Raw genomic sequence first — 24,337 nt, 5'->3', positions numbered from 1 at the left:
CCGAGGAACTTAAAACTTGCTACTCTCTCCACTACTGTTCCATCGATGTGGATAGGGGGGTGTTCCCTCTGCTGTTTCCTGAAGTCCACAATCATCTCCTTAGTTTTGTTGACGTTGAGTGTGAGGTTATTTTCCTGACACCACACTCCGAGGGCCCTTACCTCCTCCCTGTAGGCCGTCTCGTCGTTGTTGGTAATCAAGCCTACCACTGTTGTGTCGTCCGCAAACTTGATGATTGAGTTGGAGGCGTGCGTGGCCACGCAGTCGTGGGTGAACAGGGAGTACAGGAGAGGGCTCAGAACGCACCCTTGTGGGGCCCCAGTGTTGAGGATCAGCGGGGAGGAGATGTTGTTACCTACCCTCACCACCTGGGGGCGGCCCGTCAGGAAGTCCAGTACCCAGTTGCACAGGGCGGGGTCGAGACCCAGGGTCTCGAGCTTGATGACGAGCTTGGAGGGTACTATGGTGTTGAATGCCGAGCTGTAGTCGATAAACAGCATTCTCACATAGGTATTCCTCTTGTCCAGATGGGTTAGGGCAGTGTGCAGTGTGGTTGAGATTGCATCGTCTGTGGACCTATTTGGGCGGTAAGCAAATTGGAGTGGGTCTAGGGTGTCAGGTAGGGTGGAGGTGATATGGTCCTTGACTAGTCTCTCAAAGCACTTCATGATGACGGAAGTGAGTGCTACGGGCGGTAGTCGTTTAGCTCAGTTACCTTAGCTTTCTTGGGAACAGGAACAATGGTGGCCCTCTTGAAGCATGTGGGAACAGCAGACTGGTATAGGGATTGATTGAATATGTCCGTAAACACACCAGCCAGCTGGTCTGCGCATGCTCTGAGGGCGCGGCTGGGGATGCCGTCTGGGCCTGCAGCCTTGCGAGGGTTAACACGTTTAAATGTTTTACTCACCTAGGCTGCAGTGAAGGAGAGACCGCATGTTTCCGTTGCAGGCCATGTCAGTGGCACTGTATTGTCCTCAAAGCGGGCAAAAAAGTTATTTAGTCTGCCTGGGAGCAAGACATCCTGGTCCGTGACTGGGCTGGATTTCTTCCTGTAGTCCGTGATTGACTGTAGACCCTGCCACATGCCTCTTGTGTCTGAGCCGTTGAATTGAGATTCTACTTTGTCTCTGTACTGACGCTTAGCTTGTTTGATAGCCTTACGGAGGGAATAGCTGCACTGTTTGTATTCAGTCATGTTACCAGACACCTTGCCCTGATTGAAAGCAGTGGTTCGCGCTTTCAGTTTCACGCGAATGCTGCCATCAATCCACGGTTTCTGGTTAGGGAATGTTTTAATCGTTGCTATGGGAACGACATCTTCAACGCACATTCTAATGAACTCGCACACCGAATCAGCGTATTCGTCAATGTTGTTATCTGACGCAATACGAAACATGTCCCAGTCCACGTGATGGAAGCAGTCTTGGAGTGTGGAGTCAGCTTGGTCGGACCAGCGTTGGACAGACCTCAGCGTGGGAGCTTCTTTTTTTAGTTTTTGTCTGTAGGCAGGTATCAGCAAAATGGAGTCGTGGTCAGCTTTTCCGAAAGGGGGCGGGGCAGGGCCTTATATGCGTCGCGGAAGTTAGAGTAACAGTGATCCAAGGTTTTTCCGCCCCTGGTTGCGCAATCGATATGCTGATAAAATTTAGGGAGTCTTGTTTTCAGATTAGCCTTGTTAAAATCCCAGCAACAATGAATGCAGCCTCCGGATAAATGGTTTCCAGTTTGCAAAGAGTTAAATAAAGTTCGTTCAGAGCCATCGATGTGTCTGCTTGGGGGGGATATATACGGCTGTGATTATAATCGAAGAGAATTCTCTTGGTAGATAATGCGGTCTACATTTGATTGTGAAGAATTCTAAATCAGGTGAACAGAAGGATTTGAGTTCCTGTATGTTTCTTTCATCGCACCATGCCTCGTTAGCCATAAGGCATACACCCCCACCCCTCTTCTTACCAGAAAGGTGTTTGTTTCTGTCGGCGCGATGCGTGGAGAAACCCGTTGGCTGCACCGCTTCGGATAGCTTCTCTCCAGTGAGCCATGTTTCCGTGAAGCACAGAACGTTACAGTCTCTGATGTCCCTCTGGAATGCTACCCATGCTCGGATTTCATCAACCTTGTTGTCAAGAGACTGGACATTGGCAAGAAGAATGCTAGGAAGTGGGGCACGATGTGCCCGTCTCCGTAGTCTGACCAGAAGACCGCCTCATTTCCCTCTTTTTCTGAGTCGTTTTTTTGGGTCGCTGCATGCGATCCATTCCGTTGTCCTGTTTGTAAGGCAGAACACAGGATCCGCGTCGCAAAAAACATATTCTTGGTCGTACTGATGGTGAGTTGACGCTGATCTTATATACAGTAGTTCTTCTCGACTGTATGTAATGAAACCTAAGACGACCTGGGGTACTAATGTAAGAAATAACACGTAAAAAAAACAAAAAACTGCATAGTTTCCTAGGAACGCGAAGCGAGGCGGCCATCTCTGTCGGCGCCGGAAGAAGAGCCTCGTTATTCTTATCGTGTTACTTTTGTTATTGCTTTTTATTTTAGTGCTTGTCTGTAACCATTTCACAGTAAAGTCTACACTTGTTGTATTCGGCGCATGTGACAAATACAATTTGATTTGATTTGATACAAAAGCTCTGACAGAGTAGTACACATATCACAGCTGCACCCAGTTTAGGAAATCATCGAAAGACAGAACAGACAAACTCTTCTCCTTCCTTCAATTAGCCACACAATGTCATCCTATGAACGTCGACCAATCCAGGATTTCTTTTTTAGGGTTAGTCCTTTGACGGGTTCCCTGCTCTGTAGCTCAAAACACGACACAGAATAATAATTCACTTGAGAGTGAGGCCAACAAATGTTCATTCTGGTCAGCTGAAACACACAAAATCAATGCAAGCACACTCCTCTTGTATTTCACTGACAATTTTATCCAAGGTTTTTTTTCACCATTTGAGATCCTCTCCCTGATCCACCAAATCAGGCCCCCAATCACTGTGATATAATAAGAACAGCCCCAATACTCCCAGAAAACCAACTCCTACCAGATACAAAAGGGGTAAAAACCCACACTGGACGATTCCTTTCCCACAATAATTTTACTTAAAATATTTCATCATTTTGGACAAAAGCCCATTCATTCTTATTTCCACCGCTATCAGAATCAAGCGCCTTCTCTGCTTCCGCCATCCTCCTTCCGCCAAACAACGCCACCTGCCGTGGAGAAGCCAGATTTTGGATCGCTCTCGCTTCACCGCTTCCGCTCTGCTCTTGGTCGCACCGGATATGTCGTTGTTCTTGACCTTCCCTTTCAATTGGCCGGAATCAGTCTGTCGTGTAGCTGCAAGCTACATTCTTCTAAAACTAGTAGAAAAATGCAATTATCTCCGCTGTAAATGGTATTGCCAACGAGGTAAGTGGCTTTCTTAGCATTTCATATTCAAGCGGAAAGATGTGTTTTCCTTCATATGAAAATGGGTCACTTGAGCTATGTAGCTAATTAATTGACGGCGTTGACCACCCACTCTATGCTAAGCTAACTAGCTCGTTAGCATTCCAGTAATACTCGAGGGACTGCGTGAAGACGTAACCGTTTCCTGTCAACCTGTCACTAACGTCGTTAGCAATACTGGGTTGCATATCGAGCGTTATGTGGACATGCATATAGAGAGAGAATATGCACAGACGGGTAAACGTTAACTTAGGTCACGTTAACTGTTTAACATTTTACCGAAGTTGATTGACAGCTGTCAACATTCCACTTTCTATGCTTTATCTAGGAGTTTCGCTTTTTAGTGCAGCCTTCTCATTTCACGATTAATTGGGCAAATGTGCATGTAATTGATACTATACTGGTTAATCTGAGTTTACTCACGTGTACTATTCTTCTAACAGGTATTTACCAAAGTGTAGATATAAAGTCGTCTTTTTACGGGAACAATGGTGAAGTACTTTGCCTGTGTGGGTCTTCTGAAAAGTTCCTGGGACCAAGTCTGTATTGCTTTCTGGGAGCGATACCCCAACCCTTACAGGTAAGACAGATACCCCAACCCTTACAGGTAAGACAGATACCCCAACCCCTACAGGTAAGACAGATACCCCAACCCCTACAGGTAAGACAGATACCCCAACCCCTACAGGTAAGACAGATACCCCAACCCCTACAGGTAAGACAGATACCCCAACCCCTACAGGTAAGACAGATACCCCAACCCCTACAGGTAAGACAGATACCCCAACCCCTACAGGTAAGACAGATACCCCAACCCCTACAGGTAAGACAGATACCCCAACCCCTACAGGTAAGACAGATACCCCAACCCCTACAGGTAAGACAGATACCCCAACCCCTACAGGTAAGACAGATACCTAGCCCAATACTGGACAAAAGGAGCCTCACCTTACTCTTTAGTCGAGCATTTAACAAACTCGGCCCGACGACCACAACCACGTTTTTTTTTTTTTTGCACTGCACAGCGGATTAAAATAATCGAAGCTTGATGATGAGTTAGTTATTTGAATCAGCTGTGTAGTGCTAGAGCAAACATCTAAACGTTCACCCCTTGGCGTTTGGGAAACGTTGCCTTTGTCCAAGGACCTTACATGTTCTGTTTTATAGGGCGAATTGTCTCTGGAAGCCAAAACGGACAAATAATCCCATCTAAATGTGAATCGATCCTCAATTGCGGTACGGTTCTAGAAACATACAGCTCTCTACTTTCATATCACATCAAAATTATTTCACAAATGTAAAAATACACATTTATGTACACAGTTGCAGCCAGCAGTATTTTTCATTGACAATAGCACAGGTACACTAGCACACTCTGTCTTCCATCTGTATGCAAGCGCTGTAGTATATAATTGTTTGTGTGGGAACCTTAACCCCATGGAACTGAGAGTTATGGTAAAGGGCTAACCCTCTACAGGTAAAAAAAAGATATCACAACCCTAGCCACGGAACGTGTGATGCATTCAAATTATCGAGACACCACCGCGCATTTTATAGACGTGTTAGCTGACATCGGGAAAATGGTGGGGCAGAAGTCCGTCTGTTGTTGTGGTTCCAGATAGCGACCAGATAGCTAGGTGTCACGTTTTTATCTTCTTGATACAATGACTTGTTTTGACTGTCACCCCTATGCTAATATTACTAATATTAGCTAGCTAGCTAACAACTGTAAAGATGTATAATGAGTGCTCATTGTGGAAATGTATGTTTTCAATAAACATTGGAGACTAAATATATTTAACATGTTGTCAACACACTATGCCAATCCCGTTTGTTTTGCCCCATAGCTGTGCATGTTTTGTTGCTAAACAACCAACCCGTCTACTTTTTAAGTAGTTTTCTTTTGGGCGTGTCTGTACTTAACTATTTATATTTTTGAAAACTTTTACATCACTACATTCCTAAAGAAAATATTTTACTTTTTACTCCATACATTTTCCCTGACAACTCGAAGTACTCGTTACATTATGAATGCTGAGTAGTACAGGAAAATTGTGAAATTCATGCACTTATAAAGAGAACACATGGTCATCCCTACGGCCTCTGTTCTGGCGGCCTCACTAAACATAAATGCATCTTTTATAAATAAATAAAATAAATGGTGCCGTATGCTTAATATAAGAAAGCTGAAATATTAATACTTTTGATACTTAAGTATATTTAAAACCCAAAATTTTGGATTTTACTCAAGTAGTATTTTACTGGGTGACTCACTTTTACTCAAGTAGTATTTTACTGGGTGACTTTCACTTGAGCAACTTTCTATGAAGGTTTCTATACTTTTCCTGAAGTATGACAGTTGGGTACTTTTTCCACCACTGCCTGTCTCTGTGTTCATAAATCCCCAAAAGACCCATTTTCAAGTCAGAATGTTGAATAAACTTAAGTTAAACTTACTGTTACCTGTTGTCTGCTAATTTCATCGGGTGGAAATACGAGACAAAATATCCAGTGTTATTAAATCGACTTCTAGAACGCTGGTATAATATAATAATAATATAATTATCTGTAGCTTTGTATTTCCGGGTGTGTATTTTCACGGTTCCTTTCGGCTAGTGTTTACGTAGTGTGCATCAGGTGTGAATGTATCAAGTGATTGAAAATAGAAGCAGAGAGAACCATATACCGCCCGTCTGTAATTAGAGCAGTAAAAAATAAAAATGTGTCATACCCGTGGTATGTGGTCTGATATACCACAGCTGTCCGCCAATAAGCATTCCGGTCTCAAACTACCCCGTTTATAAATAGTCCTAGACTAACCCTCTTAATGACACTAGGCTGTACTATAAGTAGACCTCGACTAACCCTCTTAATGACACTAGGCTGTACTATAAATAGACCTCGACTAACCCTCCTAATGACACTAGGCTGTACTATAAATAGACTTCGACTAACCCTCCTAATGACACTAGGCTGTACTATAAATAGACCTCGACTAACCCTCCTAATGACACTAGGCTGTACTATAAATAGACCTCGACTAACCCTCCTAATGACACTAGGCTGTACTATAAATAGACTTCGACTAACCCTCCTAATGACACTAGGCTGTACTATAAATAGACCTCGACTAACCCTCTTAATGACACTAGGCTGTACTATAAATAGACCTCGACTAACCCTCTTAATGACACTAGGCTGTACTATAAGTAGACCTCGACTAACCCTCCTAATGACACTAGGCTGTACTATAAATAGACCTCGACTAACCCTCCTAATGACACTAGGCTGTACTATAAATAGACCTCGACTAACCCTCCTAATGACACTAGGCTGTACTATAAATAGACCTCGACTAACCCTCCTAATGACACTAGGCTGTACTATAAATAGACCTCGACTAACCCTCCTAATGACACTAGGCTGTACTATAAATAGACCTCGACTAACCCTCCTAATGACACTAGGCTGTACTATAAATAGACCTCGACTAACCCTCCTAATGACACTAGGCTGTACTATAAATAGACCTCGACAAACCCATATAAATGCCCAACCTGTAAAACAGGTTGTTTGCTGTATCACTAAAGTCATAGTGAAGTTTAAGCATTGTTGGTGCACACACACACACACCTGGAAAACATTCACTGTCAGTGATTGAGGTTTACTGCAAGATACTTACCCAGTCAGACGAACTCATGGAAGCCATTTTTTTTTCTGCGTGCAGTCTGGAGATGATTGAAGTTAGCATATCGTGAGCTGAGCGCAATTACTGGAAATCCCCCCCCCCCCCAGTACTAGAACATGAAATGTTTTGGTGGGAGGACGGCTCATAGTAATGGCTAGAATGGAGTCAATGGACTGGTATCAACCACATGTTTGATACCATTCCATTGACTGTATTTCAAGGCATTATTATGAGCTGGCCTCCACTGGTTTTGGCACTAGATTTATTTTGAACTTTCGGCACTTCTGTCAAATGTGTCTCGCGGATCAAACCGGTCAGCGCAGCAGATGTCCCCGTATTGCTCAGTTTGGCCAGACGGCCAGCTCCAGGAAGATTCTGGATGGTATCAAACTTCTTCCATTTAAGAATGATGGAGGCCACTGTGTTCTTGGGGACCTTCAATGCTGCAGAAACATTTTGGTACCCTTCCCCAGATCTGTGCCTTGACACAATCCTGTCTCGGTGCTCTACGGACTATTCCTTCCACCTCATGGCTTGGTTTTTGCTCTGACATGGTCTGTCAACTGTCAGACCTTATATAGACAGGTGTGTGTGTGTGTGTGTGTGTGCCTTTCCAAATCATGTCCAATTAGTTGAATATACCACAGGTGGACTCCAATCAAGTTGTAGAAACATCTCAATGATGATCAATGGAAACATTTTGCACCTGAGCTGAATTTCAAGTCTCATAGCAAAGTCTGAATACTTACGTAAATAAGGTATTTCTGTTTGTTATACATTTGCAAAAATAATAATTTCCACTTTTTCATTAGAGTATTGTTTGTAGATTGAGGAAAATATTTAATTCAATAAATTTTAGAATAAGGCTGTAACAAAAGGTGGAAAAAGTGAAGGGGTCTGAACCTAATGACACAGTACTTAGATTTGTATAATTTATGAATTAATGCATACATGGCTGTCTCTTATTTGAAAATGAAATATATAATATAATGATAATGAACTCAAAGATGCCCAATGATTGAACTGAGCAGTATCTGAGTTTAGCTGTTTGGATCAAGGGGCATTCTGGGACTTTGGTTAATACCCCTTTTGTTGTTGTTGTGGTGGTATTGATTGATACGTTTCGACCTCTAACCTTTTAAGCTGTAAATTGTCTCTAAATGATACCTAATTTACCCACTCCCATCTCCTTTCTCCCCAGCATGTCTCTAACTGTAATACGATATTACAATGAACTATAAATATTACAATTAACTCATCTCTCCCCACAGTAACCATGTCCTAACGGAGGACATCATCTTCAGGGATGTAACTCCCGGTAACCGTCTGGTCTCTAGGCGACTGCTGACCAAAACTAACCGCGCCCCTCGCTGGATGGAGAAGTACCTTCCGGTTACCATGGCCAGGCACGCCTACATCATCGAGGATTCCATCGTGGACCCCCAGAACAGAACCATGACAACGCTGACTTGGAACATCAGCCACGCACGAATGATGGTACGTGTGACCAACTGGGATTCGTACTGTGACTGTGCTAGCCTGCTGAGCTAAAGCCTTGGTGTTAGCTCAGGGAGCCAACGCAAGTCTTCATCTTTGAATCTACACTACATGACCAAAAGTATGTGGACACCTGCACGTCGAACATCTCATTCCAAAATCATGTGCATTAATATGGAGTTGGTCCCCCCTTTGCTGCTATAACAACCTCCACTCTTCTGGGAAGGCTTTCCACTAGATGTTGGAACATTGCTGCTATAACAGCCTCCACTCTTCTGGGAAGGCTTTCCACTAGATGTTGGAACATTGCTGCTATAACAGCCTCCACTCTTCTGGGAAGGCTTTCCACTAGATGTTGGAACATTGCTGCTATAACAGCCTCCACTCTTCTGGGAAGGCTTTCCACTAGATGTTGGAACATTGCTGCTATAACAGCCTCCACTCTTCTGGGAAGGCTTTCCACTAGATGTTGGAACATTGCTGCTATAACAGCCTCCACTCTTCTGGGAAGGCTTTCCACTAGATGTTGGAACATTGCTGCTATAACAGCCTCCACTCTTCTGGGAAGGCTTTCCACTAGATGTTGGAACATTGCTGCTATAACAGCCTCCACTCTTCTGGGAAGGCTTTCCACTAGATGTTGGAACATTGCTGCTATAACAGCCTCCACTTTTCTGGGAAGGTGTTTGATGGTGTTGAGGCCAGGGCTCTGCAGGCCAGTCAAGTTCTTCCACATCGATCTCGATAAACCATTTCTGTATGGACCTCGCTTTGTGCACGGGGTCATTGACATGCTGAAACAGGAAATGGCCTTCCTCAAACTGTTGCCACAAAATTGGAAGCACAGAATCCTCTAGAATGCTGTAGCGTTAAGATTTCCCTTTGCTGGAACTAAGGGGCCCAAACCATGAAAAACAGCCCCAGACCATTATTCCTCCTCCACCAAACTTTACAGTTGGCACTATGCATTGGGGCAGGTAGCGTTCTGGCATCCGCCAAACACAGATTAGTCCGTCGGACTGTCAGATGGTGAAGCATGATTCATCACTCCAGAGAACCACTGAGACGGCGAGCTTTACACCACTCGATGCTTGGCATTGAGCATGGTGATCTTCTGCTTGTGTGCGGCAGCTCGGCCATGGAAATTTCATGAAGCTCCCGACGAACAGTTGTGCTGACGTTGCTTCCAGAGGCAGTTTGGAACTCGGTAGTGAGTTTTGCAACAAGAAGGACAGACAATTGTTAGCGCGATTCAGCACTCGGTGGTCCCGTTCTGTGAACTTGTGTGGCCTACCACTTTGCAGCTGAGCCGTTGTTGCTCCTAGACGTTTCCACTTCACAATAACAGCACTTACAGTTGACCGGGGCAGCTCTAGCAGGGAAGATATTTGACGAAGTGACTTGTTGGAAAGGTGGCATCCTGTGATGGTGACACGTTAAGACACTGAGCTCTTCAGTCTACTGCCAATGTTTGTCTATGGAGATTGCATGGCTGTGTGCTCAATTTTTATTTTATTTTTTAATTATTATTTTTAACCTGTCGGCAACGTTTGGAGGAAATGGCCAAATCTACTAATTTGGAGTGTCCACGTACTTTGGCTCAGTGTCTATGAATTTGAGCAGTACTTCTCTGGTGGGAGTCCCCCCTCACTACGAAGACATGAACCAGCTCTTAATACAACGTGGACCCCAAGAAGATTAGCCAGCGTTACGGCGTTAGCGAATGGGGATCCTAATAAATCATGACTAATTACTGTATTTCTCCTACTCTAGCATTTGAAAAATATTCAGGCCCCTTGACATTTTCCACATTTTGTTACAGCCTCATTCTAAAATGGATTAAATTGTTTTTTTCCCCCCCCACATCAATCTACACACAATACACAGAAATTGTTAAATGTTTTTCAAACTTAAAAAACGATCACATTTACATAAGTATTCAGACCCTTTACTCAGTACTTTGTTGAAGCACCTTTTGGCAGCGATTACAGCCCAGAGTCTTGGGTATGATGTTACAAACTTGGCACACCTGTATTTGGTGAGTTTCTCCCATTCTCTGCAGATCCTGTCAAGGGTCTGAATATTTATGGAAAGTCAAGTTTTCTATTTTTAATATTTTAGCAAAAATGTCAACCTGTTTTTCGCTTTATCATTATGGGGTATATTGTGTGTAGATTGATGAGGGGGAAAAATTTTTTTTATTTAATCCATTAGAATAAGGCTGTAATGTTGTTCTTTCTGAATGCACTATATTCACCGTACTTTTAGTCCTAATAATGTTTTGATTCCCCTGTCAGTCCGTGGAGGAGCGTTGTGAGTACAGAATTAACCCTGACAACACCAGCTGGACGGAGATTAACAGAGAGGCCTGGATCTCGTCTAACCTCTACGGGCTCTCCAGAGCTATACAGGTGTGTGTACTAAGTGGTACTGGAAGGGTGTCAAGTCAGGGACTTTCTAGGGACCCCAATCTTTCTACCGCCATGTAGTATATAGCCATGTATCGTATATAGCTATGTAGCCATCTATAGTATATAGTTATGTAGCCATGTATCGTATATAGCTATGTAGCCATGTATCGTATATAGCTATGTAGCCATGTATCGTATATAGCTATGTAGCCATGTATCGTATATAGCTATGTAGCCATGTATCGTATATAGCTATGTAGCCATGTGTAGTATATAGCTATGTAGCCATGTGTGGTATATAGCTATGTAGCCATGTGTGGTATATAGCTATGTAGCCATGTATGGTATATAGCTATGTAGCCATGTGTAGTATATAGCTATGTAGCCATGTGTAGTATATAGCTATGTAGCCATGTGTAGTATATAGCCATGTGTAGTATGTAGCCATGTGTAGTATATAGCCATGTGTAGTATATAGCTATGTAGCCATGTGTAGTATATAGCTATGTAGCCATGTATTGTATATAGCTATGTAGCCATGTATCGTATATAGCTATGTAGCCATGTATCGTATATAGTATACCTTTGATGATCTTCGGATGTTTTCACTCACAAGACTCCCAGTTACACAACAAATATCCAAAATACCTCAATTTGTTTGTCGTGTTATGTTCAGAAAACCACAGGAAAGAGCGGTCACGACAACGCAGACAAATTCCAAATAGTTTACATAATGTCCACAGAACATGTCAAATGTTTTTTTTATAATCAGTCCTCAGGTTGCTTTTTAAAATATATAATCGATAATATATCAACCGCAAATGTATTTTACAGTAGGAGAGGGGAAAACAATGACTGTCCAAACTCTGTTGCGCGAACAAAACTCACTTGACGCGATGTTATCTTTCTGTCTCATTTTTCAAATAAAAGCCTGAAACTATGTCCGAAGACTGACACCTTGAGGAAGCGATAGGAAAAGGAACCTGGTTCATATTCCTTTAAATCCAGCAAAGGGAGGCTATGGTACATGGAGTTTTCAAAATGGAAGCCACTTCCTGTTTTGATTTTCCTCAGGGTTTCACCTGCAATATCAGTTCTGTTATACTCACAGACAATATTTTGTCAGTTTTGGAAACTTTAGTGTTTTCTGTCCAATACTAATAATAATATGCATATATTAGCGACTGAGGAGCTGGCTGTTTACAATGGGCACCTTTTCATCCAAGCTAGATGGATGTCATGGTTGCCTTTAGTTTGAAGATGTAATCCAGAGACAGATGTTTTCTCCTAAGCTATAATACTCAAATTACACTGATTTTTCAAAACTTCAGCAGTTTTAATACAAGATGCATTTAAAAAGCCGCGTTAGACAGGATTACCTAGACCTACTGACCAGCTCAAATAGACAGAAGCGTGCTATATGGCAGACCAATCCAAACTCATCTCTCGGCATGTTCAGCCCACTCATTATCTCAGCCTACCATGGCTAGCGGGAAGGTTGCTGTCTCTTTCTGTGGCTAAACCTACTTGCCTCGTAATTTTAACAATTGTATTTGTATTTACATGTGCATACAAGTTTGTTATTAAGGCACATGAAAGTTCACATGTTCGAGATGGTATTTCTGCCACAAAAAAAACACATTTAGATTTTTTACAACTGTTTTACGTTCAAACGGCTCTCCTGCGAAGGAACTGAGCTGTGACATATGCCTAGTTTCCGGAAACGGGTCACATATTGTGGATAAAGAGTTATGAAAAACACAGAGGGTGTTATTTAATGGAAGCCTCCAACATAATTCCGGTTGAATCAGGAATTCCCCAGGGCAGCTGTCTAGGCCCCTTTAAAAAAATCTTTACTAACGACATGCCACTGGTTTTGAGTATAGCCAGTGTTTGCGGATGACTCAACACTATACACGTCAGCTACTACAGCAATCGAAATGACTGCAACACCTAACAAAGAGCTGCAGTTAGTTTCAGAGTGGGTGGCAAGGAATAAGTTAGTCCTAAATATTTCAATAACTAAAAGCTTTGTATTTGGGACAAATAATTCACTAAACCATAAACCTCAACTGTATCTTGTAATGAATAATGTGGAAATTGAGCAAGTTGGGGTGACTGTCATGGTCAAAACATATTGATACAACAGTATCTAAGATGGGGGGAGTCTGTCCATAATAAAGCGCTGCTCTACCTTCTTGGCAGGTCCTACAGGGCCTTGTTTTGTCGCACCAAGACTCCTGTTCAGTCATGTGGTGAAAGAGGGACTTAGGAAAATTGCAATCAGAACAGGGCAGCACGGCTGGCCCTTAAAAGTACAAGGAGAGCTAACATTAATGACATGCATGCCAATCTCTCCTGGCTCAAAGTGGAGGCACTCCTCACTACTGGTATTTATGAGAGGTATTGACATGTTGAAAGGCACCCATTCATACCGGCAGGGGCGGCGGGTAGCCTAGTGGTTAGAGGGTTGGACCAGTCACCGAAAGGATGCTAGATCGAATCCCCGAGCTGACAAGGTAAAAATCTGTCGTTCTGCCCCTGAACAAGGCAGTTAACCCACTGTTCCCAGGCCGTCATTGAAAATAAGAATTTGTTCTTAACTGACTTGCCCAGTTAAATAATAAAAAATACCCCACGAGATGCCACCAGAGGTCTCTTCACAGTCCCCAAGTCCAGAACAGACTATGGGAGGTGCACAGTACTACATAGAGCCATGACTACATGGAGCTCTATTCCACAGTACTACATAGAGCCATGACTACATGGAACTCTATTCCACAGTACTACATAGAGCCATGACTACATGGAACTCTATTCCACAGTACCACATAGAGCCATGACTACATGGAGCTCTATTCCACAGTACTACATAGAGCCATGACTACATGGAACTCTATTCCACAGTGTTACATAGAGCCAAGACTACATGGAACTCTATTCCACAGTGCTACATAGAGCCATGACTACATGGAACTCTATTCCACAGTACTACATAGAGCCATGACTACATGGAACTCTATTCCACAGTACTACATAGAGCCATGACTACATGGAACTCTATTCCACAGTACTACATAGAGCCATGACTACATGGAACTCTATTCCACAGTACTACATAGAGCCATGACTACATGGAACTCTATTCCACAGTACTACATAGAGCCATGACTACATGGAACTCTATTCCACAGTACCACATAGAGCCATGACTACATGGAACTCTATTCCACATCAGGTAACTGATGCAGCAGTAGAATCAGATTTAAAAACCAGATGAAAATACAAATTATGCAACAACTGGGACTGTGAAGCACCACAAACACAGGCACAGACACATGATAACATACGCGCTATACAGACTTGTACACATGAATTTTGTGTTACAGATATGTGGTAGTAGAGGCCTGAGGGCACATACTTAGTGTGTAGTGAATTCTGCTATACAATTTTAAAAACATTACATTCATAACTACCTTAATTTTGCTGGACCACGGGAAGAGTAGCTGCTGCCTTGGCGGGAACTAATGGGGATCCATAATAAACCCCAGGAAGAGTAGCTGCTGCCTTGGCAGGAACAAATGGGGATCCATAATAAACCCAGGAAGAGTAGCTGCTGCCTTGGCAGGAACTAATGGGGATCCATAATAAACCGCCAGGAAGAGTAGCTGCTGCCTTGACATGAACTAATGGGGATCCATAATAAACCCCAGGAAGAGTAGCTGCTGCCTTGACATGAACTAATGGGGACCCATAATAAACCCCAGGAAGAGTAGCTGCTGCCTTGACATGAACTAATGGGGACCCATAATAAACCCCAGGAAGAGTAGCTGCTGCCTTGACATGAACTAATGGGGACCCATAATAAACCCCAGGAAGAGTAGCTGCTGACTTGATAGGAACTAATGGGGATCCATAATAAACCCCAGGAAGAGTAGCTGCTGCCTTGACAGGAACTAATGGGGATCCATAATAAACCCCAGGAAGAGTAGCTGCTGCCTTGGCGGGAACTAATGGGGACCCATAATAAACCCCAGGAAGAGTAGCTGCTGCCTTGACATGAACTAATGGGGACCCATAATAAACCCCAGGAAGAGTAGCTGCTGCCTTGGCGGGAACTAATGGGGACCCATAATAAACCCCAGGAAGAGTAGCTGCTGCCTTGGCGGGAACTAATGGGGATCCATAATAAACCCCAGGAAGAGTAGCTGCTGCCTTGGCGGGAACTAATGGGGACCCATAATAAACCCCAGGAAGAGTAGCTGCTGCCTTGGCGGGAACTAATGGGCATCCATAATAAACCCCAGGAAGAGTAGCTGCTGCCTTGGCAGGAACTAATGGGGATCCACAATAAACCCCAGGAAGAGTAGCTGCTGCCTTGGCAGGAACTAATGGGGATCCATAATAAACCCCAGGAAGAGTAGCTGCTGCCTTGACAACACTAATGGGGATCCATAATAAACCCCAGGAAGAGTAGCTGCTGACTTGATAGGAACTAATGGGGATCCATAATAAACCCCAGGAAGAGTAGCTGCTGCCTTGACAACACTAATGGGGATCCATAATAAACCCCAGGAAGAGTAGCTGCTGACTTGATAGGAACTAATGGGGATCCATAATAAATACAAATAGCACCATAGGAACTAATGTCACTGTCAGTTATACCACACAACAAGACCAGCACTCCCTGTCTGTCATACCCTAACCATCATTAATGTCTGGCCTCATTGTACAGGAATTCGGCCTTGCCCGGTTCAAGACCAGTGTTGCAAAGACCATGAAAGGGTTTGAATACGTCCTGGCCAAAATGCAAGGTAAGATGGAGGTCAGTTTTATTACTCTGTAAAATAAGTTGGGGCGATCAATGCAGTTCCTTATTATTAGCAGTACTGTGTGGTGGGGGAGCGGTAGACGCGGCACTGTGTGGTGGGTAGACGCGGCACTGTGTGGTGGGTAGACGCGGCACTGTGTGGTGGGTAGACGCGGTACTGTGTGGTGGGTAGACGCGGCACTGTGTGGTGGGTAGACGCGGCACTGTGTGGTGGGTAGACGCGGCACTGTGTGGTGGGTAGACGCGGCACTGTGTGGTGGGTAGACGCGGCACTGTGTGGTGGGTAGACGCGGCACTGTGTGGTGGGTAGACGCGGCACTGTGTGGTGGGTAGACGCGGCACTGTGTGGTGGGTAGACGCGGCACTGTGTGGTGGGTAGACGCGGCACTGTGTGGTGGGTAGACGCGGCACTGTGTGGTGGGTAGACGCGGCACTGTGTGGTGGGTAGACGCGGCACTGTGTGGTGGGTAGACGCGGCACTGTGTGGTGGGTAGACGCGGCACTGTGTGGTGGGTAGACGCGGCACTGTGTGGTGGGTAGACGCGGCACTGTGTGGTGGGTAGACGCGGCACTGTGTGGTGGGTAGACGCGGCACTGTGTGGTGGGTAGACGCGGCACTGTGTGGTGGGTAGACGCGGCACTGTGTGGTGGGTAGACGCGGCACTGTGTGGTGGGTAGACGCGGCACTGTGTGGTGGGTAGACGCGGCACTGTGTGGTGGGTAGACGCGGCACTGTGTGGTGGGTAGACGCGGCACTGTGTGGTGGGTAGACGCGGCACTGTGTGGTGGGTAGACGCGGCACTGTGTGGTGGGTAGACGCGGCACTGTGTGGTGGGTAGACGCGGCACTGTGTGGTGGGTAGACGCGGCACTGTGTGGTGGGTAGACGCGGCACTGTGTGGTGGGTAGACGCGGCACTGTGTGGTGGGTAGACGCGGCACTGTGTGGTGGGTAGACGCGGCACTGTGTGGTGGGTAGACGCGGCACTGTGTGGTGGGTAGACGCGGCACTGTGTGGTGGGTAGACGCGGCACTGTGTGGTGGGTAGACGCGGCACTGTGTGGTGGGTAGACGCGGCACTGTGTGGCGGGGGAGCGGTAGACGCGGCACTGTGTGGCGGGTAGACGCGGCACTGTGTGGCGGGTAGACGCGGCACTGTGTGGCGGGTAGACGCGGCACTGTGTGGCGGGTAGACGCGGCACTGTGTGGCGGGTAGACGCGGCACTGTGTGGTGGGGGAGCGGTAGACGCGGCACTGTGTGGTGGGGGAGCGGTAGACGCGGCACTGTGTGGTGGGGGAGCGGTAGACGCGGCACTGTGTGGTGGGGGAGCGGTAGACGCGGCACTGTGTGGTGGGTAGACACGGCACTGTGTGGTGGGGGAGCGGTAGACACGGCACTGTGTGGTGGGTAGACGCGGCACTGTGTGGTGGGGGAGCGGTAGACGCGGCACTGTGTGGTGGGGGAGCGGTAGACGCGGCACTGTGTGGTGGGGGAGCGGTAGACGCGGCACTGTGTGGTGGGGGAGCGGTAGACGCGGCACTGTGTGGTGGGGGAGCGGTAGACGCGGCACTGTGTGGTGGGTAGACGCGGCACTGTGGTGGGGGAGCGGTAGACGCGGCACTGTGTGGTGGGGGAGCGGTAGACGCGGCACTGTGTGGTGGGGAGCGGTAGACGCGGCACTGTGGTGGGGAGCGGTAGACGCGGCACTGTGTGGTGGGGGAGCGGTAGACGCGGCACTGTGGTGGGGGAGCGGTAGACGCGGCACTGTGGTGGGGGAGCGGTAGACGCGGCACTGTGTGGTGGGTAGACACGGCACTGTGTGGTGGGGGAGCGGTAGACACGGCACTGTGTGGTGGGGGAGCGGTAGACGCGGCACTGTGTGGTGGGGGAGCGGTAGACGCGGCACTGTGTGGTGGGGGAGCGGTAGACACGGCACTGTGTGGTGGGTAGACACGGCACTGTGTGGTGGGGGAGCGGTAGACGCGGCACTGTGTGGTGGGTAGACGCGGCACTGTGTGGTGGGGGAGCGGTAGACACGGCACTGTGTGGTGGGGGAGCGGTAGACACGGCACTGTGTGGTGGGGGAGCGGTAGACACGGCACTGTGTGGTGGGGGAGCGGTAGACACGGCACTGTGTGGTGGGGGAGCGGTAGACACGGCACTGTGTGGTGGGGGAGCGGTAGACGCGGCACTGTGTGGTGGGTAGACGCGGCACTGTGGTGGGGGAGCGGTAGACGCGGCACTGTGTGGTGGGGGGAGCGGTAGACGCGGCACTGTGTGGTGGGGGAGCGGTAGACGCGGCACTGTGTGGTGGGGAGCGGTAGACGCGGCACTGTGGTGGGGGAGCGGTAGACGCGGCACTGTGTGGTGGGGGAGCGGTAGACGCGGCACTGTGGTGGGGGAGCGGTAGACGCGGCACTGTGTGGTGGGTAGACGCGGCACTGTGGTGGGGGAGCGGTAGACGCGGCACTGTGTGGTGGGGGAGCGGTAGACACGGCACTGTGTGGTGGGGGAGCGGTAGACGCGGCACTGTGTGGTGGGGGAGCGGTAGACGCGGCACTGTGGTGGGGGAGCGGTAGACGCGGCACTGTGGTGGGGGAGCGGTAGACACGGCACTGTGTGGTGGGTAGACACGGCACTGTGTGGTGGGGGAGCGGTAGACACGGCACTGTGTGGTGGGGGAGCGGTAGACACGGCACTGTGGTGGGGGAGCGGTAGACGCGGCACTGTGTGGTGGGGGAGCGGTAGACGCGGCACTGTGTGGTGGGGGAGCGGTAGACGCGGCACTGTGTGGTGGGGGAGCGGTAGACGCGGCACTGTGGTGGGGGAGCGGTAGACACGGCACTGTGTGGTGGGTAGACGCGGCACTGTGGTGGGGGAGCGGTAGACACGGCACTGTGTGGTGGGGGAGCGGTAGACGCGGCACTGTGTGGTGGGGGAGCGGTAGACGCGGCACTGTGTGGTGGGGGAGCGGTAGACACGGCACTGTGTGGTGGGGGAGCGGTAGACACGGCACTGTGTGGTGGGGGAGCGGTAGACGCGGCACTGTGTGGTGGGGGAGCGGTAGACGCGGCACTGTGTGGTGGGGGAGCGGTAGACGCGGCACTGTGTGGTGGGGGAGCGGTAGACACGGCACTGTGTGGTGGGTAGACACGGCACTGTGTGGTGGGGGAGCGGTAGACACGGCGCGGTTGTCGTGGGGTAGCGGTTGTCGTGGGGTAGCGGTTGTCGTGGGGTAGCGGTTGTCGTGGGGTAGCGGTTGTCGTGGGGTAGCGGTTGTCGTGGGGTAGCGGTTGTCGTGGGGTAGCGGTTGTCGTGGGGTAGCGGTTGTCGTGGGGTAGCGGTTGTCGTGGGGTAGCGGTTGTCGTGGGTGGAAACAGTTGAATCAGATGTATGAACTGTTGTTTTTATTAGTTCAGTACAGAGAGTGAGACTGGCTCGACTCTCTACTTTTACAGTTTTTGCTATAAAATGAGCTGGCTCTTCACTTGAATCTTTCATAGCAACAAGACATGCTGGAGTCGAGTCTTATCATCAATTACAATAATATTCAACCAACGACCACATTTAATTTGTATCCTATGAGGTTTTCTGGTCTAAACCAGGCCCTGATTACAGGGAACAATGGCTGGTGTCCCAGGTCTAAACCAGGCCCTGATTACAGGGAACAATGGCTGGGGTCCCAGGTCTAAACCAGGCCCTGATTACAGGGAACAATGGCTGGGGTCCCAGGTCTAAACCAGGCCCTGATTACAGGGAACAATGGCTGGTGTCCCAGGTCTAAACCAGGCCCTGATTACAGGGAACAATGGAACAAAGCAGTGGAACTGGCTTCCAGGTCGGGTTTTAATTTGAGTCCAGCCATGTTTTAACCACCATGTTTCCTCTTTGTCTCTCTCTCTCTCTCTCTCTCTCCACTAACCACCACGTTTCCTCTCTCTCTCCCTCTCTCCACTAACCACCACGTTCTCTCTCTCTGTCTCTCCACTAACCACCACGTTTCCTCGCTCTCTCTCTCTCTCTCTCTCTCTCTCTCTCTCTCTGTCTCTGTCTCTCTCCACTAACCACCACGTTTCCTCTCTCTCTCTCTCCACGTTTCCTCTCTCTCTCTCTCTCTCTCTCTCCCCACTAACCACCACGTTTCCTCTCTCTTCCAGGTGATACCCCATCCAGGACCCTGGCTGAGCATGCTGCAGAGAGGGCCAGGGAGACTGCTCTGGTAGCTAAAGACAAAGCCAAAGGCCTGGCCTCACAGGCTCACAAGAAACAACAGTATGTCTGAGCTGCCAGTGAGCTGCTGATATGGTTAGGATTAGGATTGGGGCAGGGGAAGCTGATCCTAAATGTCTTCCTAGAAACTTTATCCTGGAGCCCGAGGTGCCAGTGGGAGGAAGTAGACATTGGCCCCTGTCAGACCTGCCTGGATTCAAAGACTATTCAAGAATAATTAACTACTTTATCTGGGATCGATTTTAAGTATTCCTGGAACCAATAGAATGCTGAAAACCCCTGCTCATCTGGCACTCCAGGCAGGCTCAAGCAATTACAAAAAAATGTTGAATAGTATTTGAACCCAGATCTGTTTGGCCCGAACTGCTGGACCAGAGTCAGATCTTATTTACCTAATGATTACATTTGGAGGGAGGGGAATCTGATCCCAGATCTGTGATTAAGGTTGCAAAATTCCGGTAACTTCCAGAAATACCAGTTGGAAGATTCCCAGAACAATATAATATATATAATAATATATTAATATATATAGTATAATAAGGTAATAAGCTGGAAATCTGAAATCCTCCAACCAGGGTTTCTGGGAAATGTTGTAAATGCTTTGAAGAAATGTTGCTACTCTCGATGTCAAACTCCGTTACGCCTCTTAAATGTTGCTACTCTCGGTGTGACTGAGCTCAGGACCATTACAGTTAAAAGCTTGATTTAATCAAAATGTGGCCGGAGGCTTCGTACGGAGGGTGAGATGCAATTACTGCTCCTCCGGAGGCATGCAGAGTCTGAATCAAACTCCGTAACGCCTCTGAAATGTTGTAACAATGCAAAGGGCTCACTGCCATGACAACTTCCTTAACAGTAGTTCTGACTTCTGCAGAGGCTGTAACACAGTAAGCAGCGTACAGGCCACTACAGATGACGTTTTGACCATGCAGAGCTTTTTAGACTTTGTCTTCTACCACAAAGTGTCTAATGTCACAATAGTCCTAGCTAGCGTCCTTGTCTCCTTTCCTTCGGGACGGTACTCTTTAACAGGTAGGTGAAGTCACTGGGCTTCTTTCCATTCTACTTCCTCCACGTGTCCGTGGTCTTAACAGTTGGGGTGTACATGCTTATCTTAATGAGACAAACCTGCAGAAATGAAGGTTACATACTAGTAGCAGAAAGTGGCCGCGACGAGGCTAAACACTATGGAAGTGGTGACTGTACATCACCGAATGTAAACTGACTGTAATGGTTGGAGGCATCGGCAGCATTCGGGACAGGACGACACCAGTCTCACCCAGCAGGTGGTCTACTGTGCACGGCCGACGTTGGTCTTGGTCGGTCTTGTCTTGTACCTTTTTTTTATTTTATCGGGAGCGAGTACAAGAGCCTGGTTCGTGTCTCTAGAAATGACTTGTGACTCGAGTTAGGTTTCCATCTGGCTGTTTTTGTGACCAACTGAATACTTTCATCGTCTTAAAGTCTAACCACCACGAGGATGTTGTTCCGCACAGTGAAGCAGGTCCTGTTGTCGTGGGTCAAGCTGATCCTCGACCTGGAGGCCTACCCGCCATTCCCGCCCAACTCAAAGGCTGTATCCCAAATGGCACCCTTATTCCCTCCCTATATAGTGTACTACTTTTTACCAGAGCCCCATAGACCCTGATATAAAGTAGTGTCCCAGAGCCCCATAGACCCTGATATAAAGTAGTGTCCCAGAGCCCCATAGACCCGGATATAAAGTAGTGCCCCATAGACCCTGATATAAAGTAGTGCCCCATAGACCCTGATAGAAAGTAGTGTCCCAGAGTCCTATAGGCCCTGATAGAAAGTAGTGTCCCAGAGTCCTATAGACCCTGATAGAAAGTAGTGTTCCAGACTCCTATAGACCCTGATAGAAAGTAGTGTCCCAGAGTCCCATAGACCCTGATAGAAAGTAGTGCCCTAAATAAAGAATAGGGTGCCATTTTGGGACTGAGCCTCAGTGCTCTCTTCAGCTCTTTAACGTCTTGTGCTCTTCTGTCTTCTCTGTCACAAGAAGCATTTCTGCTGTCTGTTGTAATTCCTTGACCTTCATATAGTTGTTTCTCACACTGTAGATGAGACTGACTACATATCTTCATTTACATTTTTGTTTTAGCCTTACGATTTTAAATATATATATTTTTTTCATTTCAAAATCCAATCTTTTGTTTCTGCTAGCTAGACTGCTCAAAAAAAGCACATCTCAAAAGACATCTCTTGATTCATCTCTTCGCTGATATATTCATTCATTTTTAGTTATGGCGTTTTCATTGCTTCAAATTTAAAGTTGTTACAAGTGTGATGAGGGGGTCCACGTTGCTTGAAAGTGAACCTCGCTCTTGACATTGTGAACAGACAAGATTGCTGTTGACATCGATGTCTGTATGAGGCATGCTTGAAGAAATTAGCTCCAGAAAGGTAGTCAAATTGCTGAAGTTGTTAATGACACTTAAAGAGATCCTGTTTTTGTTTTTCAACCTCCCGCTTTGGGCTGGATGTGTCTGTCGTTTCATCAATAATGCTCGAGGGGTCGTTGGCACGTGGCCAATATACCACAGCTCCGTGCTGTTCCTAAGCCATACATCACAAATCCAGAGGTGCCTTATTGCTATTAGAAACCGGTTACCAACGTAATGAGAGCAGTAAAAAATCAAATTGTTTTGTCATATCCATGCTATACGTTCTGATATACCATGGCTGTTTGCCAATCCTCATTCAGGGCTCGAACCACCCAGTTTATAAACATGCAGAATTACTGTCTGACCTCAATTAGCCACGAAATCCCTCGTTTATAACCCTTTTCCGCCACATGGGCCAGCAATTAGTTCTAGTCCGCGGGTTTCAGCCACTTGACATTTTGAGTGACAGCTAGCAAGATGCTAACGCAGCAGAGAGAGGAGCAATGGCGTGGTGCACATACATGATGTTGTACACAATATTCGGGGACCACTTTTGGCTTGAGAGTGCTCCTATCAGAACCACTGGCTGAAAGGTAAACAAAGTACTGTTGAATTATTTGTTGTTTTTTTAAATGAATGCATACAAATTATGAATGTGCGATGTTTGAGCAACGGTATCGGCTTATTGATGAATAACAATAAAATATTTTGTTACTGGATCCTTTTGTCAATTTTGTTTTCCCTCAAATAGTAACTTGAATAACACGGAAGTGATTGGTGTTTAAATATGTATTCGTACAAAAGGCATGCCTACCCTTCCACTGGGACAGAGGAAGACCGCGTGCCTTCAGACAGACATGTTCTTGTTGCGATGACATCCTGTTAGGTCATACAACATCCTGTTTGGGGTATAAACATCCTGCAGCGTCTCGCGGAGCCATCCTTCCAAATCTGATGGCGGACCACGTGTAACACCTGCACAGGATCGGTACATCCGAACATCACACCTGCGGGACAGGTACAGTAATCTTAATCTGTGTCCGTGTTTCTTAAGACCAGAAAGAACATCTTAAATCCATTGGTAGTCCATGATCTTAATGCTAAATATAGTTTGTTTTCTGGAGAATTTTTACCCCAGTTCAGTAGAAGCACTGCTCAGAGTGATATTACCCACAACCCTTACAAGATATAAGGGATACATCACCAAATGGCACCCTATCCCCTGTACCAGGGGTTCTCAAAGTGGGGTCTGTACTGCAAGGGGTCTGCAGCCTGATATTCATGTAAATGTTACGGACTACAGATTTGATTCATTTTGGCCAAGAGATCCGTGGAATAAGTTTAGAGATCAATGTAGTATTATGAGTCTACAAAGTTCTGTTCTTAGGAGCAAATTTATGCTCGGTGCGATCGGAGTCTCCGTATGGAGGATGTAAAGCCACTTTGGATCCTACGGAGGCATGCAGAGGTCAAATTGAGCTCCGTACCGCGTCGTCGTGCAGCTCCCAAATTTTGTTACAATGCCTTAGGGCTTTGATTGGTTGACGGTAGGTAGGGGCGGGAGGTCCTCTATAAACACACACTCACTTCTTTGATAAATTCCTTTCCAAACAGCTCTGCTCCGTGAAGCGCAATAAGTATGGATGCCCTGACGTCTGCAGAGGCCGTGTCACCGTAAATACTGTACGACCAATGCAGACGTCGGGTTGACCAGCACCTTTAACCTCGGGCAACAAGACCTGGGAGATTCACAAGGACATTGATATCCACAGTACTCCGCCTTCTATACATTTTTCAGCTCGATACTTCTTGTATT

At 46.9% G+C, this 24,337-nt stretch overlaps 1 protein-coding gene across 1 annotated transcript; it reads left to right on the top strand.

Moving 5' to 3' along the window:
• The first annotated feature begins 3,304 nt into the window (after positions 1–3,304).
• LOC135526799 (PRELI domain-containing protein 1, mitochondrial-like) lies at positions 3,305–23,240 on the top strand. Its single transcript, XM_064955463.1, has 6 exons — positions 3,305–3,421; positions 3,904–4,040; positions 8,420–8,645; positions 10,943–11,056; positions 15,792–15,870; positions 20,044–23,240. The coding sequence occupies exons 2-6, from the start codon at positions 3,949–3,951 to the stop codon at positions 20,166–20,168; spliced, it is 636 nt and encodes a 211-aa protein (XP_064811535.1). The 5' UTR covers positions 3,305–3,421; positions 3,904–3,948; the 3' UTR covers positions 20,169–23,240.
• Positions 23,241–24,337: the final 1,097 nt, after the last annotated feature.

Source organism: Oncorhynchus masou, chromosome 32 (genome assembly GCF_036934945.1).
Source record: "Oncorhynchus masou masou isolate Uvic2021 chromosome 32, UVic_Omas_1.1, whole genome shotgun sequence".
NCBI classification, from domain to species: domain Eukaryota; kingdom Metazoa; phylum Chordata; class Actinopteri; order Salmoniformes; family Salmonidae; genus Oncorhynchus; species Oncorhynchus masou.
The sequence above is the reverse complement of the archived record's forward strand: the minus strand, read 5'-3'. Positions and strand labels throughout refer to the sequence as shown.